At 43.9% G+C, this 19,761-nt stretch overlaps 1 protein-coding gene across 3 annotated transcripts in view; it reads right to left on the bottom strand.

Moving 5' to 3' along the window:
* The window catches only part of IRF6 (interferon regulatory factor 6), a 52,925-nt gene that overhangs the window by 14,569 nt on the left and 18,595 nt on the right, over positions 1 to 19,761 (bottom strand). The window contains exons 1-3 of one of the 3 annotated variants that reach the window (XM_075615250.1): positions 7,896 to 8,102; positions 1,885 to 2,061; positions 1,165 to 1,369 (exon numbers count right to left, since the gene is read on the bottom strand). In XM_075615250.1, coding sequence (XP_075471365.1) covers positions 1,165 to 1,369; positions 1,885 to 2,058 — 379 coding nt within the window. In that variant the 5' untranslated portion in view covers positions 2,059 to 2,061; positions 7,896 to 8,102. Of the gene's footprint in view, positions 1 to 1,164; positions 1,370 to 1,884; positions 2,062 to 7,731; positions 7,757 to 7,895; positions 8,103 to 19,761 lie in introns of those variants that run through there. The other 2 variants (XM_075615252.1, XM_075615251.1) reach the window with 2 other exon arrangements.

Below are 19,761 nucleotides of genomic sequence, written 5' to 3' on the forward strand. Positions count from 1 at the left end.
AGCTTTCCATTCCGCGGTGTAAAATCAGTCGACGGATTGGGCCAGATTCAATCCCTGCGGATTAATCCAAAACCCGCCATTGGATACAATGCGCTGGTGAATTCTGCCAAAAAAAATCTGCGGATTCCACAAACCACAGTTGGATTTAACAACCCAATCTGCGGATTTGCAGAATTTGTGTGTGGTTTGCTAAATCCACGTATTGCGAAATCCGTCGATTTAAAAAAAAAAAAAAAATTCCCATCACCGATAATACAAAGTCATAAAAAGGACGAATTGCCCTTTTTGAGACCGATTTGCTAAAATCCACAGATCACAGGAACCGGCCGATCCAAATCCGAATTTTTTTTTTTTTTTTTAAATCACCCATCTATAGTTGTGCCCCTTTGGTACAGGGAGCTAGGAAATGGAAGACCCTCCCCATATCCATCATAAACATCCAAGACCATCCCACTTTCAGAAAATGGCTCAAGACTTAGCTCTTTGAAATTGCCTTTCCAAATCCCGATTCATTCTTCACTCCAACTGTGGCGTTTTTATACAGTGCATAGGAGCAGGGTTCGCTCTGTGTATTCGCCATACAAGACATTGAGATAGATAGACTGAGATATACAGACAGCAATAATCAAATATTACCAGTGATTTATCAGGCTTAACCCCTTGGGGATCTGGAATGCATTCAAAATGTATTTCCTACAGGCCCAAGTGGCAGCCAAGGAGGCAACAATAGCAGTATTATATTCTTCTAAAAAATAAACACGTGAAAAGACAAAACAAAGCAGTGGCACTGTCTAAACCCCAACACCATCACACAATCACACAATGACACAATCACACAATGACCACGGAGTACAACATATAAGTAAATATGTGCCGAGAAAGGGGTTAAATGCAAAGCACAGGGATGGTATGGGAACAGTGACATTATTTATTATAGTGATCATTGTCAGAAGTGCTTCATTGTCGTTAGTTCTTCATTCCTGCTTCTTATTAGAGATATATATATATATATATATTATGTTTGCAATGCCGCTCCTCCTACCCCAATTAGACGTAATTAGCCCATTCACTGCCACAGGGTCCGGCAACGAATCGCATTGCTAGCCCTCTGGCAGTGAAAGGGTTAAAGAAACACGGACATGTGTCATTACAGTAGGCACTCACCTGGGTTGATGATGGATCCTTGAGACTGGGGGATGTCGCAGACCTCGTAGATTTTGATGGGATTCATGGGGACCTCTTTGGTCCCATCATACATCAGTTTAAACTCCCGGCTCTTATTAAGTGCACAGCGTAACTGGGCCTTCCACTTAGCTGGGTCTGGATCATCAGACCCTTCTTGGTATTTACCGGTCTCTACAGCCCAGGCCTGAAGGGAGACACAACCAAGAGGAGTTAAGGGGTCAGATCCTACTAGGACAAAAGCGTAATAATGGCAGTGACATATTAAAAGGGTCAGTCTCTTCTAGGACCAAAGTTTTCCAATGACAGAGACATGTTTAACTTTTAGAGTTCCCTTATGATGTACCAGGCACACCGAGTGCCTTTATGACACTAGGTAAATCATAAGCACGTACTAATTTTCTATGGGCAGATTACCGACAGCACAGTAAGCCCCATCGAATCTAAAGTGGAGCCCGTTCCACTTCCAGCATTGTTGCATCAGTGCCGTCTTGTGATTGCTTCAGGAGTAATATATATTTTTATATTTTGTTCAACTCCCCCTGGAGCACCAGTAAGAGTGTGATTGTGTGTGTGGTGTGAGATATATATATATATATATATATATATATATATATATATATACACACACACACACACACACACACACACACGTGTGTGTATGCGTGAATAGTCACAATCTTGGTAGAGCCTGTGACTCACCTTGAATATGGTGTTCTCTTCCTCGTGCTGGGGACTGTGCCGCGTGGCGTGTTTCCATGGGATCTGGAACCTCTTTGCCTCTCTGTCCAGCCAGATGAGTCCCGGGTACATACTGCTGTCCACCTGGGCCACCAGCCATGGTTTGAGCCGTACACGGCGAGGATGAAGGGCCATGATCTGCAACCAGAATCAGAAAGAATACTATTCAGTGATCGGTTAATTGACCTTTTAGGAGAGTAACAGAACCGAATGTCCTCAAGGCTGTGACCTTGTTCTTAATGCAATCAAGGTCAAAAGCTAACAATAGACCATTATTAAACAGATTAGCACATTTCTTCCTGGGTATTGCTAAAGCACAGTCGTAGGCTCAATCATTTAATTCCTGTCTTTCAGCTTTGTCACCACACAAACATTTAGCTTTGTCAGACATTCCAGAAGTCATGTGTTGACTGTGCCATGCCACTCAGCGAAGAACAATATCATTACTGATTGAACTACCATCACCTTTTACTTTCAAACAAGGACTTTTTTTTTTTTATACAAAATGTACAGCTCCACTTACTTTAAAGACCAATTAAGAAAGACTTTATTCTGAATGTTTTCATGGAGAATAGGAACTTCGTCTGTTTCCTGTAACCCATTTGCAAGTGTTTCAGGACTCTCTAGCATCAAGGGGGTTAAGAAAGGACTGGATATCAATAAACTAATCAAGCTAAATTATCCCAAGTAAAAAATTTTGTGGATTCCCTGTGCGTGCCGTCATGTTCAGCGTGCTGCATCTCTCTAAGACATCCCTTGTGGCTTCCCATTGGCCCACGTTATGAGACCTAAAGCGCCATTTTGTTCCCACTGTAAAATATTGAAACCAGTATCTCGAAAAGCAGAGGGTCAATGGAGCTGAAAATTGAGTTTCCACTCTGGGGATCCCGTGGTTCTCCTCCTTGTCAAAGAAAATGGGGACACTTGAAGCTCATTTGCCATTGGAGGGATGGCGCACTTATAAACATTACAAGGGCCTGTAAAACAGGATGCTGCAAAACACAGAAGGAATGTCAGCAATTAGGTCTCCAATGCTCTTTGATGTGTTTAACACAGAATTGTCGTTGGCAGCAGGAGTGTAAAAGGCAATAAACGCAGTTTTACAACTGTTGGTTATTATGGGGGATGGGATCAAATGTGCAACATCTATTAACCGTTTACTATCAGCGATTAGGTAAAATTGCTAGGGGGAGGAGGCTATGGTAAATTTGATGGCACTGACACATTCCAACAGGCCACTCAATATGGCAGACCAGAGACAGAATTGTTTACAATGTCACATTTGAAGAAGACACTAGTGAGGTCTTGTAACCTCACCAACAAGCTCCTCTTTTAAGTCAATTCAAATGTATCAAAGAAAGAACCCATTTGGTTTCAATGGAATTATTCACGATATATCTGGTGCAGTTACTTTAGCCTTGATATAAAATCGGACAAAGAGTCTAATACAGCGTTTTTCAACTGGGGTCCCTGGGAACCATTGGGTTCCCCGGGCATCGCTAAAAGGTTCTCTGCGATTTTCAGGTAATTTGAAAACTGTACCAAATACAGAAGAATTTACAATGCATCTGATCTCAGACGCGCTATTAGAGAGGGTTGGGGTTCCTTACAATGCATCTGATCTCAGACGCGCTATTAGAGAGGGTTGGGGTTCCTTACAATGCATTTGATCTCAGACGCGCTATTAGAGAGGGTTGGGGTTCCTTACAATGCATCTGATCTCAGACGCGCTATTAGAGAGGGTTGGGGTTCCTTACAATGCATCTGATCTCAGACGCGCTATTAGAGAGGGTTGGGGTTCCTAACAATGCATCTGATCTTAGACACGCTATTAGAGAGGGTTGGGGTTCTTTACAATGCATCTGATCTAAGATGCGCTATAAGAGAGGGTTGGGGTTCCTTACAATGCATCTGATCTAAGATGCGCTATAAGAGAGGGTTGGGGTTCCTTAGGCTGCGCTTATAGTGCAGGCGATGCGACGTCAGGCTGCGCTCGCTGGAAAATTTAAATTGAGATGACTTCCAGCAATCGCGAACAAGCCGTCGCGTCGCGCTTACTATAAGCGCACGCGATAGTGGCAATGCATTTGTATTGATGCCGACATTATAAGCGCAGCCTTACAATGCATCCGATTTCAGGCGCTGTATTAGAGAGGGTTGGGGATCCACCGAATTTCACAACATAATTTCAGGGTTTCTTAACCAAAAACGGGTTGAGCACCACTGATGTCTTTTATTCAGACATTTGCTTATATTTCTATAATTTTTTGGGATAGAGAACACAGATGCCTTTTTCGCCATAAGAAATAATGGCTTTAATTTAAAGAGTATGAGAGAAATCGATTTACCGTTAGCTATGTGTTACCTGTTCCATGTCTAATTCCATGTTAATCGACATGTACTTTAAAAGATCTTTTCTGGTCCCTTACAACACTATTTATTTAAAAAATCTGACACTTTCGTTCAGGATATACACGTTTGAAATAGTGTCTGGGTGGTTAAAATGAAACCCAGTGAGTGCCGTCAGAAGTTAGACATTATGAAAATCATGATTTTGAACAAACACACACAAAAAAAAAAAAATTAGGGCAGGACATGATCAGGGGTCAAATAACTGAAATGGTACGAGTTTATTTTATTTCGGCTTCTGGAGGGATTTCTGCTTTAAACATGACCTTAGACTCATGCAAACCCCCCTCCCCATAACAAACCCCCCTCCTCATAACAAACCCCCCTCCCCATAACAAACCGCACCCCAACGACCGACCACAAATAAACACAGATGTCTGGCTGAAAGGAAAGGTCAAAACATTAATGATAACCAGATAATAAACATAACACAAAGGGGGAGTTGCCCATCAAAGCCCACCCATAACCCAAAGGGTACGGGCTCACAACCGAACACCATTTAGTGTCCGACAACCCACCCGGACAGTTCCCACAGTAGGTCCCCAAACCGGCAAAAGAGGAAACCGACCCCTGTCAAGCCCGGAGCGCCTCCTCAACTCACCATATAGTAGGATACCTTGCTAAAGGCCTTAACATACCCCTTCCTAAACTCCCGTCCAAACTACCCCCTTCCCAACAAACTTAACCCCCAATATGGGGGGGAGGGAGGGAAGAGGCCTTGTCAAGGTTATGTTCCAAAACCCTTATATTCCACAGGGGCTTCTGAAAGGTAAGAGGAAACAAGAGGATCTTACTCTATTACTCAATGGTAGTGGATGGAGACATTTCTAAGCATTTCCTATATAAATCCCCTAACCCGGGGGGGAAGCACAATTTTCTCCCCTGCGCCCCCTTGACGGCTCTCACCCCCTCCTTACCTTGGCTCCGGCGTTCTGACATCACGACACTATGGCAACGCCGTGTCACGGAACACCGCGTTGCCATGTCTCCAGAAGCTGTCTGAGCCAAGGTAAGTTAAGTTTACAGAGGCCTTTGCCGCTCCCCCGGCATTTAATTGAAATACCTTCTGGAAGCGTGCGGGACCTCTAAACCCCCGGCAGAGAATCTCGTGCCCCCCGTTTGCGCACCCCTGCCCTAACCTAGACAGCTTACCACTCATCAAAACCTTTATGATTAATAGATACAGCTGGTCTTACAGAACACAAAAACATGTCAAGTACCTGCTACAAAAGGCACAGTTGGAGGCTATGAGTCATATGTGTTGGCAAATCCAATGGCGATTCCTAAACCCGACGCTCCCTTTAGGGTCTAATTTCATTAGAAAAACTAGGCACTCTACAGAATCTCACCAAGTAAAAAGAAAAGGAGGCATAAGAAACTCGGCACATAACTGTACAGTGAACAGACGGGCGTGTAAGGGACTGGTCTTTTTACAAGTTGACATAAACTGAATTGCTCCGTGGATATAAAAAAAACAAAACGTTTTATCAGCTGATTTCCCTATACCTGACCTCAATGATTAACCCTGAGGCTGCCAGAGGACCCTCTGTCAGCAAAGGGGGTTAAAGCAGGGGTGATAAACTCCAGTCCTCAAGGGCCATCACCGGGATATCCCTGCTTCAGCACAAGTGGCTCAATCAGTCCCTGCTTCAGCATAGGTGGCATAAATCAGTTCCTGCTTCGGCACAGGGATCTCTGAGGCTCAGTTTTAGACTGAGCCACCTGTGCGGTAGAAGGGATATACTGAAACCCTAACCTGTTGGTGGCCCTCGAGCACTGGATTTGCCCACTCCTGCGTTAAAGCATGTGTTTCCCAAACTAGGGGGGAACCCACGATACCCAAAAGTGGGGCACAGAAAGGAGGAGTGAGATGTTTTTCTGCATCAATACTCAAATATATTCCACAAAGTTACATCCTAATTGCTTTAAATAGGATTATGGGGGTAAAATGTCTAAGTCTTGGTCATCCTACTTGGCGCACCCAGCACAGAAGGGGGTCCCTTAATAGTAAAACATTGTCTTTGGGGAGGGGGTCCAGTTAAAATTTTGGGAATCACTGGGTTAAAGTGTGGTGTTACTATGTGGCACGAAGCGCACATATATAATAATATTATACCATATTTATTATTATGAGTCATAATTATTATTTTTGGAAAGGCCTCAAAACATACACCGCACTGTATTTTATTGGTTTACACATACAATTAATCTGTGCTTTAAAAGTTTACAATTTAAGAAAAATAGGATTTATTAAAGACGGGACCTCTCCTTTTCTGTTCTTATAGGATATACACAGGGAAATGGCAATAAGGACTTTTTTCTCACTTATTCAACTGACTTTTTGTATCCAAAAATCACACATGATCACTACTTTTTTTTAAATTAATATTTTATTGACACGAACTAATGTTTGACGGTTTAGATAAAGGATAGTCTGCATTAAATAGGGCCTTAAATCCCTGGTAGCACAAGTATGATTATGTCAGGGGCAAAAGAGAAACCATTATGTTTACTCCCATTTGCTTATAAAATAAAAAAAACAGAATTTTTTTCCTAGTGTTTTGTTTTAAAACAGAAAAACAGCATAAAGCACTAAAAACGTTTTTTTTTTTTTTTTTAAATGCTTTCTTGGAAGGTGCCACAGTATTACTATTTTTTAATGTTATTTTGACCAACCACGAAAAAGTACCCCTTCCAGATCAGGGACCCCTGTATGTGTTTTATATCCTACAATCCTATTAGAGATTGTAAGCTCTGTGGGGCAGGGATCTCCTTACATCTTGTATCTGCCTGTGCAGTGTTTCGTTCTTGATCTCACACACTTTGTACTGCGCCATATGTTGGCGCCTTATAAATAAATATGAAATAACAATCTCCCATCCCAATACTGTGCCCCTATACAGATCAGACACTGCATACCTCTCCCAATTGTGTGTAGTACATGCTAGTACAACCAACACGTTTAGTCTATACTGTATCTCCCACCCTAAAGGAAAATACAAAGTGTCTCTAGGGTTGTCTGTAAAAGTCATAATATGGCTTTCACAGGGTTAATTGTCTGTAGAATCCATGGCATTGCTGAAAGATGTAAGTAAGTCTTGCCCTGCCATGTTCTTCCCTTACTCCCTGTAGGATTTAGGGAATTGTAGGAAATCCCATAATTAAAGGAAGTGTGTGGAAATAGTCTCTCCCAGTCTAATATATATTTTTACTATAGGGAAAACGGCAGTCCCACATGAGAATGAGAACAGTACAATCAGGAGGAGTCTGTGTCCCCCACGAGAGGGGACAATTATCTCATTCAAATGACCAAAAAGGGGAGAAATGTAATAGGGGAAATCATGGTGACCCTAAATGAGGGGTGTTTACAAACAAAAACAATTAAAAAGGCAACAAAACCTGCACAAACACTGCAACAAGGTACCAGATCCATTCAAACAGACCCAGCTGGGGAGCTCCCAGCCTGCTGAGCACAAACATTTCCAACCAGGAAATAGACACTGCATAAAACCCAACCTCCTCCTAACGATCTCCTTACTGATGTGATCACCCTAGGATCTTACCTCCACCTGGGATAGCACGGCAGATCTGTAGCTCTCCCAGGGCTCTTCTGGTGCTGGTAATCAAATGAGTTCCGAAATTCGCAGGATCTGATCCCTTTACCCCCCTTCCAAGAAATCCCTGTACGAATTATCGCCTGCCTCCTCTTCCCTGTCTGCCTGCCTGGCTCAGGTATTCATGACGTCATGGAGCTCAAGGCAAAAGGAAGGACACACCTTGAGAGAGGGCTCTGTGCTGCCAGCTGCTGCATTATAGTCACTGATGAATATTACAGTATATGTACATCTGTGTGTGTGTGTGTGTGTGTGTGTGTGTATATATATAATTTATTTATTTTTCTCTAGAAATCATACAGCATGGGATACTCTAAAATAACAGATAACTGAATGTTTTTATTTATATACAAAAAAAGACAGTGAATCCAACGCACTACGGATTTGATGAATAAGTACATTTATTTGTGCCACAAATAAATACAAATAAATTTACTTATTCATCAAGTCCGTAGTGCGTTGGATCCACTTTCTTTTGCTCATATCTGGATGACTTTGACAGGTACTCCTTGAACCAGCAGCACCGGTAAACTGTATATATAAACCTATTATTGGTGTGCAGCATATCATCACCTTTTATTTATTTATATACAGGTATGTTATGGGCTCTAGAAACACTACACGAGTTACTGCAAATCATATTAAATATGAATATAATTCCTATGCTGTTCTATATGATTTATACACTGCAAGTAGAAAATGGGTTACATAAAAGAAATAAAAAGATCAAGGAAGAAAGATTTTTTAGCACATCTAAGAGGGATTTTTAAATATGGCTTCAGTGAATTTTCTGAGAAATGCCATAACTTTCGTAACCCCTATGAGAACTGTGTATAATAACTTGTATTTTTTAAATGAGAATACAAGAGTTAATTAAATTAATAATGAATTTACTTCTCTGAAATAATTAGCAGCATATGTTGCTATATCATTATTCCTGTTCTTGCATTCAACACAACTCTTCTTAGTACTTGTATGGAGTCTGTCATGTTAAATTATATGTATATAAATATCTTGTCTTAATGAAACCCAATTAAAAAGTACATGAATTTTAAAATATACATAACAGGGTATGTCCATCTGTACCTGTTTCTCTCCACATAGTGTATCTGCTATGTAAGCCTTGTTAAGATCCAGGCCTTAGCAGGTTAATCTATGGGCCATTGACACACCATCACTCCTCCCCCCCCTACCCCCCTCCCTCCCCCTCCCTCCCTCCCTCCCCCTCCCTCCCTCCCTCCCCCTCCCTCCCTCTCCCTCCCTCCCTCCCCCTCCCTCCCTCCCCCTCCCTCCCTCTCCCTCCCTCCCTCCCCCTCCCTCCCTCTCCCTCCCTCCCTCTCCCCCTCCCCCCCTCTCCCTCCCCCTCCCCCCCTCTCCCTCCCCTCTCCCCTCCCTCCCCCTCTCTTCTCTCCCCCCTCCCCCTCTCTTCTCTCCCCCCTCCCCCTCTCTTCTCTCCCCCCTCCCCCTCTCTTCTCTCCCCCCTCCCCCCTCTCTTCTCTCTCCCTCCCTCCCTCCCCCCCTCCCCTGCCCCCCCCTCCCTCCTTCCCCCCCTCCCCCCTCTCCCTCCTTCCCCCCCTCCCCCTCCTTCCCCCCCTCCCCCCTCTCCCTCCTTCCCCCCCTCCCCCCTCTCCCTCCTTCCCCCCTCCCCCTCTCCCTCCTTCTCCCCCTCCCCCCCTCTCCCCCCCCTCCCCCCTCTCCCTCCTTCCCCCCCTCCCCCCTCTCCCTCCTTCCCCCCCTCCCCCTCCTCCCCCCTCTCCCCCCCCTCCCTCCTTCCCCCCCTCCCCCCTCTCCCTCCTTCCCCCCCTCCCCTCTCCCTCCCCTCTCCCCTCCCTCTCCCCCTCCCTCCCCCTCTCTTCTCTCCCCCTTCCCCCTCTCTTCTCTCTCCTCCCTCCCTCCTTCCCTCCCTCCCTCCTTCCCCCCCTCCCCTGCCCCCCTCCCTCCTTCCCCCCCTCCCCCTCCCCCCCCTCCTTCCACTCCCCCTCCCCTTCCCCCCCCCTGTGAGGGTTGGGAAGCCTGTACACATGAAGAAGAGACATGTGAGGTTTGGGAAGCTCTGTACACATGAAGAAGAGACATGTGAGGTTTGGGAAGCTCTGTACACATGAAGAAGAGACACGTGAGGTTTGGGAAGCTCTGTACACATGAAGAAGAGACCTGTGAGATTTGCAAAGATTTGTACACATGAAGAAGAGACCTGTAACATTTAGAAAGCTCCGTATACATGAAGAAGAGACATGTAAGGTTTGCAAAGCTTTGTACACGTGAAGAAGAGACCTGTGAGGTTGGGAAAGTTCTGTATACTATAATTTCTATGAAAAACTCTCCTGTATCACAACTTCAACGTCCCTGCAGTTTATTATGTAAATATGAAGGTGCTTTTTATTGGACAGGTGGAGAATTTCTCAAGAAAAGCTGCAGGGTGTCTCTTCTGGTACTTCCTACTCCATGTTCTTGTATGCTGCAGCATGTCCATATGCCGGGTAGAGGAGACTGCGCCTATGATGCTTCTCGGAAGCCGACTCATGAGATCGCTCACCTCGCTCCTCTCTGTAGGTGTGCATGACCCATCTCAGACAATAATTCGATGATTCATGTGCCATGTGTGTTCTGGCACAACCCCAGTATGCTTGGCATCATTGTTACCTCTCGCGCGCCCCCTGTTAATGTCCTGGCACAGTGCACATCACCCTTTGGTAACACGCCCCCTGTTAATGTCCTGGCACAGTGCACATCACCCTTTGGTAACACGCCCCCTGTTAATGTCCTGGCACAGGGCACATCACCCTTTGGTAACACGCCCCCTGTAAATGTCCTGGCACAGTGCACATCACCCTTTGGTAACACGCCCCCTGTTAATGTCCTGGCACAGGGCACATCACCCTTTGGTAACACGCCCCCTGTTAATGTCCTGGCACAGGGCACATCACCCTTTGGTAACACGCCCCCTGTAAATGTCCTGGCACAGTGCACATCACCCTTTGGTAACACGCCCCCTGTTAATGTCCTGGCACAGGGCACATCACCCTTTGGTAACACGCCCCCTGCTTTCTTTACTCCGTAGTTATTTTTTTCAACTTATATTTTATTGGAATTTTTCATGAATTAAAACATCTGCAAGTGGGGAGGGGGAGGGGGGGGGTGTTACAGAAATAAAAAAAGGAGGAGGGGAGGGATGGGATTGGGGAATGCCTTTATATCACTGGGGTAAATACATAGTTTTATTTGTTCAGACTCCATGCCGAGTGGTAGTGAGAGTGGTAGACACCAGCCCACCTCTGGGGATGTCATGCCTAGGTTCTCCCTCTAACCACCCTCATTGGGTGAACGACTGGGGTGGGGAATAGATGTGTGGGTGCTGGAGGAGAATTGTTCTGGGGTTCCCGTGAGAGCTTCCCGCGTGCAGGGGCCAGGGTTGCCAGATCATTTTTGATGTGTCATTTAGATAGCTGGTCATTTTCTCCATTTAGCATGCAAACCATTATTTGTTCCCAATGCTGGACAGAGATGGTATTCTATTTTGTTTCCAGGTTGCAGCTATTTCACTCCAGGTGGCTGTTGCTACTGTATGTGCGTGATGTATTGTGTGGGTCTATTAAAGAGAAAGAGCCATGGATCCAAGGGAATATCTGCATGTAGCATTTGTTGAAGCCTAATCAGTAGTTTTTAATCCTTTACTGAGAGATTTCGGACTGCTTTGTGAGCAACAGATATGTATGTAACGGCTATTCTGGCTGCTAAATGTTGGATAATATGAACGTCTAGGAGGCTACTTCAAATGTAATAGGTTTTTAGTGATGAGCCCAATGCACGTTTATGGGACCACTTCTTGTGTGTAAAGGGCGTTGATCCAATTAAGGTAATTTGGGACAACTAGTGTATGTAAGAGGGTGTTCCTAACTTTTAACCCTATCTGTACAGGAGGGGGCAGTAACACTTTGCTTTGCACTGAAAGTTAATAGGTGGATACTATGTAAGAAGAAATATATTAAAAAGTGCTAGATCTTATATAATCAAAAATGAATAGACGATACCGTTCGGTGGCTAACTCTTTTCTTCTGGCGGTGTTATAATGGATACAGCAAGAAAGGTTTTTACTTAAAAACAGTGCACCCTGGAATGTATCTGACTGGAGCCTATCCCTCCCCCCTAAGTAGTATGCGATTTATGACTTTAGGTGTTAAATGGTCCCGAATGTTAGTGATGTAGGAGTATGTGTGTAAATATAAATGTATAAAGTGCCCACAGTGTATAGCAATGGTGTGGGTAGTTGTAGAAATGTAAGAGGGTGTTGCATTACTATTGATGTATGTAGATACTATGTGGCCCCCATTGGTATATAGCAGTGGTCTCCAAACGTTTCAGTACGAGGGACACCGTATATTCTACACATTTGAGGGTCAAAAACCCCCCATTTTTTAAAATAATTTTTATATATTTTATAAATGAATGAATAAGTTTTATTTGGATATTTTTGGGGTAATCAGCATGATATAATTCAGAACAAAAGAGAAATGTGACAATTACAAAGAAATGATGCAGTGCTTACACTGGGAAATGATATATAATGAGCAAAAATATATATATATTTCAAGTTGCTGCGGGCCGGATAAAATCTTGTGGGGGGCCTGATGTGGCCGCTTGAGCCGTAGTTTGGAGACCCCTGGTATATAGGGATAAAATTACATTGTACATATGTATGTGTAAGAGACAGCTGTGTGTGCAGTCATATAGCGCAGTATGTATAGACATGGCCTTTAGCACTCAAAGTAAGTGTGTCTTTTCATCTGTATTTTGTGTTTCACTGTAAGCAAATTTATGCCGAATAAATTACAATTTATTGCTCTACCTTGTTTTGCTCAATGAATTAGCCTGGTAAAAAGGTGTAAATAACCTTGTCTCCCGTGACAGGCTTATTTACTGGATGTTATGTTATTAATCAACCTTACCTGTCTCTAAAGCAGGTCACATCAGATTAACTATACACATTGGCAGTTTCTCTGACCTTTGCAGGGTGCTGGGTAGGTGCAGGCTGGGCGTTAATAAGCAGATAGGAAAAAGATGGGAGCCAGGAACTTTTATAAAACAAAAAGGTGCTTTATTTACATCCGTCTATAACTCTCCACAGGTATTGAAAACTTGCTACTTGATAGAAAAATGGGGGCAACCGGTTTTATTTATTTATAAAATATTTTACCAGGAAGTAATACATTGAGAGTTACCTCTCGTTTTCAAGTATGTCCTGGGCACAGAGTAAAACAAATAGTACATGGTTACAAGTACAGTTACATAAATGAGCAGGGTATACATTATATACAAGACATTGCGTGCACAGTTACAGAGCAACCCATATATAATATCAATACTTCATCCTCCGGTAGCTCTCACTCCTACGCTGGGGAGGTACTAGTTACCCATAGGAAAAGCCAGATTGGTAGTCTCTTGCATAGAGTTAGTAATGCCCCATCACTTTTCAAATGGGCCTTTAAGGCATACACTTCGGGCTCCTGGATTAGCAATCCGCCTATATATACTGCATTCTTCCTCCATACCTATACGATCAGGAATGTGCAGAGAACCTTGCGGTTGGGCCAGTCCAAACATTCTCCAGAGTTACTATGCAGAGAACTCCTATTAAGAGCATGCTGCATCCTTATCGATAGTGAGAACAATTGTAATTCCTTACTACTGGTGCTTACTTAGGTCAGGGCACGTTTCCTAACTGAAAACAACATACGGTGACAGGACACATCTTCATTTACTATACAGACACAAACCTATTTACAGGACTCACAGTGAGTACCCAAGTTAGAACTCTGAAGATCCCACTTTTAGAACATAGGGTGGAGCTATATATATATACCCTCTATACGCCCTATAGTGACATCACTGATCATAAGACATACAGGGGAGGGGCCTTTTAACCTGTTAACCCCTTATAGAACTAGTAGCCCCAACGAGGGGGCTACATGTATAACCCACAACTAATCAAGTGAAAATGAATATACAGTATCCACATGAAAGTCACGTAGTCTGGAGTAATGGTGTCCACTGCTCAACTCTCCATGTACACCATTGGTCCTGACCTGATCATGTGCTCCCTCCATCCACTCCTGTTGTACGCGAAGACGTCACCACGTACAGAGCCACCAATAGCAAGCCTTCCTACGCATTCCGTGGGACTCACCAATTCATCAGGGGGTAGCTTGTTAAATCCCAAATGGCTTTATCTAAGAGCCCTGAGTTCATTAACCCTTTATGGATCACAAAATCCATTAAAAAAAAATACATCATATACATTAATGTACAAATAGTATTCTAATGATACAAAAAATATAAAATGTAATATAATTTTTTTTTAAAAAGAACTTTTGGAAAATGTGTTCCCATGAAAAAAAATCTACAAAAACATTGGTGCACAAATTCTTGTGATAAATGTATTTATATAAAAAAAATATAAAATTACTATGTACGTTTATAGGGGAAACTAATGTGTATAGGGTGGTGATCCTAATCTTTAAGAGTGTGTTCCCAGATGTCCAGTGCGGAAACTAACGGGTGTAAGAGTTTGATCCAGAACTTTACCGTTCCAGACTCTTTTTAATGAGAAAGTGATGTATTCTAACACACAGTTTGTGCTATGAGGATTTTTAATCTCCTCTGAGCCTTCTCCACTATTCTCAGTAGGAGTATTTTTTACCATAAGAGCGATGACAGTTTAATTCAGCTTCAGTGCTGCGCGTGGGTGAATTAAAAGCCAGACCTGCTGGAGGCACTCGCCTAACTTTCTTCCTGGAAACATTGGGGCCTAATTACTAGGTAGCGCACATGGTATTTTTTATGGAAAATCTGAAATGTAATTGCGCTCGTGTTCCCCATATGTGCTAACCTTATTTTTCATAGCATGCGTCTAAAGCAGTGGTGGGTCACGATATACATCGCGGGTCGCAGGTGTGGCCCTACGACCCCTAAAAGGGCCGCATATAATCTACTAAAATATAACCTCTCCCTATAACTCTTATTACCCCATATAACCGCTTCATAAATCTCTCTCTCTCTCTCCCTCTCTCTCCCTCTCTCTCTGTCTCCCCCTCCCTCTCTCTCTCTCTCTCTGTCTCTCTGTCTCCCCCTCTCTCGTGGCAGATTTAGCTTTTTGCCGCCTGTAGGCTGGGGGCGGCCCTCCTCCTGAGCGTACGTCATGACGTCACATAGTGCTGCGTTGCCATGGCAACAGATGCCACGGCGGCATGTGATGCCATGTTGTCATGGCAATGTCACAGGAGGGGGGCCTGCTACGGAAAAGGTGAGGCACACACTCAAACAAATTGCTGCCCCCAAAAATTGCCACTCTACGCTCTCACCCTCTCTCTGTGCTGATCTCTCTCCCCCTCTCTGTGCTGATCTCTCTCCCCCTCTCTCTGTGCTGATCTCTCTCCCCCTCTCTCTGTGCTGATCTCTCTCTCACCCTCTCTGTGTACTGATCTCTCTCTCACCCTCTCTCTTTGCTGATCTCTCTCTCTCCCACACACACTGTTCTCCCCGCTCTTTCCCTCTCGCTCACTGTTCTGCACTCTCTCTCTCTCTCGCACCTTTCTCCCCCTCTCTCTCACTGTTCTCCCCCTCACTGTTTCCTCGCTCTCTCCTCCCCCTCTCTCATTGTTCCCTCCCTCCTTCTCCTCCTTCCCTCCTCTTCTCCCCCATGCTCTCACTGTTCTCCATCCTCCTCTGTCACTATTCTGCCTCCCCTATCTCTCACTCTTCCCTGTCCCTCTTTCACTGTTCTCCCTCCTCCCTCTCACTGTCCTCCCTCACTCATTCTCCCCCTCACCTCACCTCTCACTCCCCCCACACCTCTCACTCACTCTCCCCAACTCTCACTCACTCTTCACCTTCCACTCATTCGCCCCCACCTCACCTCACTTTCCCTGTCATTTCCCGTTCTGCATGTAGTCCCACCCCTGTTCATAGCTCCTCCCCTGTTCATAGCTCCTCCCCTGTTCATAGCTCCTCCCCTGCTCATAGCTCCACCACCGTATGCTCAAGCTACGGGATGAAAGAAGGACGGGAGCGGGGAGGAGGTTGGGGCCGCAGGGGATGTCCCTGGGCCAGGGCCGCCTATTGCCCACCAGCGGTTTAAAGCATCAAAAAAGTTTTTAGTCCAATATTTTGGGGCACAGAAATGGAATATGTCTGGAGCGCAGATGTTACTGGCATGTTCTCAAAATAACTGTATCCATGCGTCAAACTCGTCTACCAAGTGGAACCTTGTGTAAACCCTAAAAGTCTGTTTATATTGTTAGCGCAGAATTAAGTTGCTACGTATCAACCAAAAATATATTTGATGCAGCACAGATGTTTTATTATATAGGTTTGCAAAATGTATTATTTTTCCAGCATGGCTAGTATAAATAATATTACACAAATCATTTCTACGTACGAATTCTAGTAATAAATTAAAAGCATACACATAATTCTGTTTTAAATTAAATTATATCAACAAACTATGCGTCATATTTATGGTGTCACATAACGATCTTCACACATACGACGCACATCTTATGAAGGTTTGTACTACTTTTTTTGTTTTTTTACGGAAAAAGTAGGGATTGGTGGGACTGCTACCCTATAGAAAAATATCGGAACTCACCTGGTATAGAATTTTGAAAAAAAAAGTATATTAATTACATACTAAAAAGTACAAGACAAAAGTCTCCTCCCACGCGTTTCGGACCGAGTTGGCGCCAGGAGTAACTTTTTAGCACTAAAGTTTTGGAGTACAATAAAAATTCAAATATGAAGCTAGTACATAGGTTCCAGTGCACGCATGATTTACTCATGCCTCGACCTGTGGGGGGGCATCTTGAACCCCCAAACCAACCCTTCATTAAGTAATAGACATTCAAGTAGCTGGAAGAAACAAGTCGCAGCTTTTATTAAACATATACAAAATATAACCAAAATTAGTATACCCTGCTAAGTTGCACTGTAATCAATCCCTGGCTTGTACCTCTATTTGCCAATAGCTGCCCAAGCCAACACCACCACTGTAAGGTCACTCCCATACCAGCCACCCAAGCCAAGTAAGACCCCCACCTTCCCCCAAATGACTACTGGAGGTACCTTAGACCTCCCCACAAAAAGCCAACTGCCACCAGTGTCCCTTCCCCATCTAACACCTTCCTGCCAATGTCCCTTCCCCCCCTAACACCTTCCCACTAGGGTCCCTTTCATGTCCAACACCTTCCCACCAAGCTGAAACAAGAAATAAAACAGTTAAAACCCAACAATAATATTAACAAACAGGGAGGGAGGGTGGGGCTTCTTACAGGTCTGGAATTGAAGAGGTATGCAAATTCTCTGCCCAGCACTAATATAATCTAGATCCCCTCCTTACCCCCCCCCCCTCCTTCTCCGCTTAGTAAGCAGTCATGTTGCCCTTTGCCCAGAGGCTCCAGTCCTTGCTTGAACAAGTTTCACCTATAAATTGCTTATGTTACATATGATTAAGGGCTCATACTGAAGAAGTCTTTGTGAATTTTTCTACTAACTATATAGTTAGTAAAACGGTATAATCATCTCAGGGAAAGTTCTGTTCTCATTTTGTTTTATGTAGTATGGGAGAGGAGACAGACAGTGAGAAAAGCAGAGGGGCAGTGTGTCACTGTGAAGATGGACAGGGATGGGGAGACTGAACCTAAAAAGTTTGATTAAAATTGACAAAGCAGAAACCATCACATTTCGTAAGACAAGAATAATTGCTGTAATGAAAAAGAGAGAGACCTATTTGCGAAATTACCCATGGATGTCTTTATCTCCCAAAACACTCCTCTTTACAACACGTGGAGACGTACTTGTGAACACACCCGAGATAACTGGGGAATAACCTCTTTAGAATATGCAAAGTATATTCAGATGAGTTAGCATATTTCTAATGTTTGTTCACAAGTATCTCTCCATGTGTTGTATAGAGCATTATTTTGTGAGGTACCGGTATATAAATGAATGGGTTCTCATATATATAGGCCCTGCTCTCTTCCCCACTGATTGCCGGGGGAGAGCGTGGGGCCTGTGTAAAATTCTTACCTTCTCCATCGTGCTGCCCTCCTTCAGCGTCACATTGTGCCGCGTTGCCATGGCAACATGATGTCACATGGCACTGCGTTACTATGGCAATGCGACGACATGTGCCGTCGCAGGGTGATTTGACGCAGCGACGCTGAAAAAGTAGGAGGGCAGCACGAAGGTGGAGGCTGCGGTGGCCTGGGTGGCACCAAGGTAAGTGCCTATGGATGGCAGCTTTGTAAATCTGCCACTTGGTGCTTTACGAAATAACGCCCCCACCGGCGGTTCAGCCAATGAGGGCGAACCAGTTGCGTGAGGTCATGGCAACGCCTCTGCAAACCCACCGCCACGCCCCACCACCCCCCGTGGCAGGCTGGCTAAATGTCAGTCAGAGGAAAATACGTAGGTAGGTTTCCCTGCACCTAGGAGAGTTTAGTTGTGTTACCCCGGTACCAAGGAAGTGTGTCTTTTTGTCTTTATTTTGTGTAACATTGTGGGTCTGCCTTTTCCTGTGAATAAATGTACAATTTATTTCATTAACTTGTTTTGCTCAATGCATGATCTGGATAAAAAGGTGTAAATGGCCTGGTCTCCCGTGACAAAAACGGACACAGTTTCAGCTCATTATAAATATCTCCCACAAAAATAGCTCAGTGTGACTATATACAGGGTGTCTATGTCCACACTAAAAGAGGCATGGACATGATGAAAGTAAATAAACAATGTGCCTCCTTTAGTGTAGACACCCTGCATTACTCCTGCTTTTGGCCCTCAATACAAGAGCACAGAAGTGGTAAATTCTTGTCCTCAAGGGCCACCAACAGGTCAGGTTTTAAGGATATCCCTGCTTCAGCACTGGTGGCTCAGTCAACAACTGAGCCACTGATTGAGCCACCTGTGCTGAAGCATGGATATCCTTAAAACCTGACCTGTTGATGGCCCTTGAGGACCGAAGTTGGCTGCCCCTGCACTAGCAGCTCTTCTTCCCAGTTTTATATGACTTTCCCTGGACCATAAATCCTGGAAGAGCAGTGATTTGGGTTCACATTGTGCTGCACACTGCTTGATTCATTGTGTCCTGTTAAAACTGTCCCAATCCTCTTATCAGTTGAATCCTATCTAAGTACCTTGGGCCACTTATAAAAGCAGGTCACTATTCTGCCGCCTGCCAGAGGGGATATTATCCTCACTTAACAATATTGAGTCTTTTACTAATTTATTACATAATGTTTAGTAATCCTATTCTTTTTTATTAATACAAGCACATTTAAATTGCAAGTTCTTATCAGACATTATATGAATTATTATGTAATACCATTAAATATAATAATTCAGAAACACAGCCATATCAAACATTAACCCCTTTGGTGCCAACTCCACCTCTATGACTCCTCGTCTTTAAAAACAAAAAATGTATTTGTTGTTTCTGAATAGTATTTATACATGTATTTGTATAAATATTTTAGCCAATAAAAACTGCATACTCCATATGGAAGCCATTTTAAAAAAAAGCACTATGGTTAAATGGCATTAAATAGATTGAAGACTCTTATTCAATAGCTGTGAAGCCATCTTCCCCATGTTGGAGGAGATTTTAGTCTTATTTATTTGAATGGGGCTAATCTGTTCTTTTCAGTAAAGTGAGTAAGGGGGCACTGCCTTATCAAGACAGTTTTCAGCTTGTGTATTAGGCCGCGTTTATAGTGCAGGCGACGAGACCGATGACGTCGCTGTCACCACTGGCGAAAGTTAAACT

The sequence above is a fragment of the Ascaphus truei genome, chromosome 9, assembly GCF_040206685.1.
Source record: "Ascaphus truei isolate aAscTru1 chromosome 9, aAscTru1.hap1, whole genome shotgun sequence".
Classification (NCBI taxonomy): Eukaryota; Metazoa; Chordata; class Amphibia; order Anura; family Ascaphidae; genus Ascaphus; species Ascaphus truei.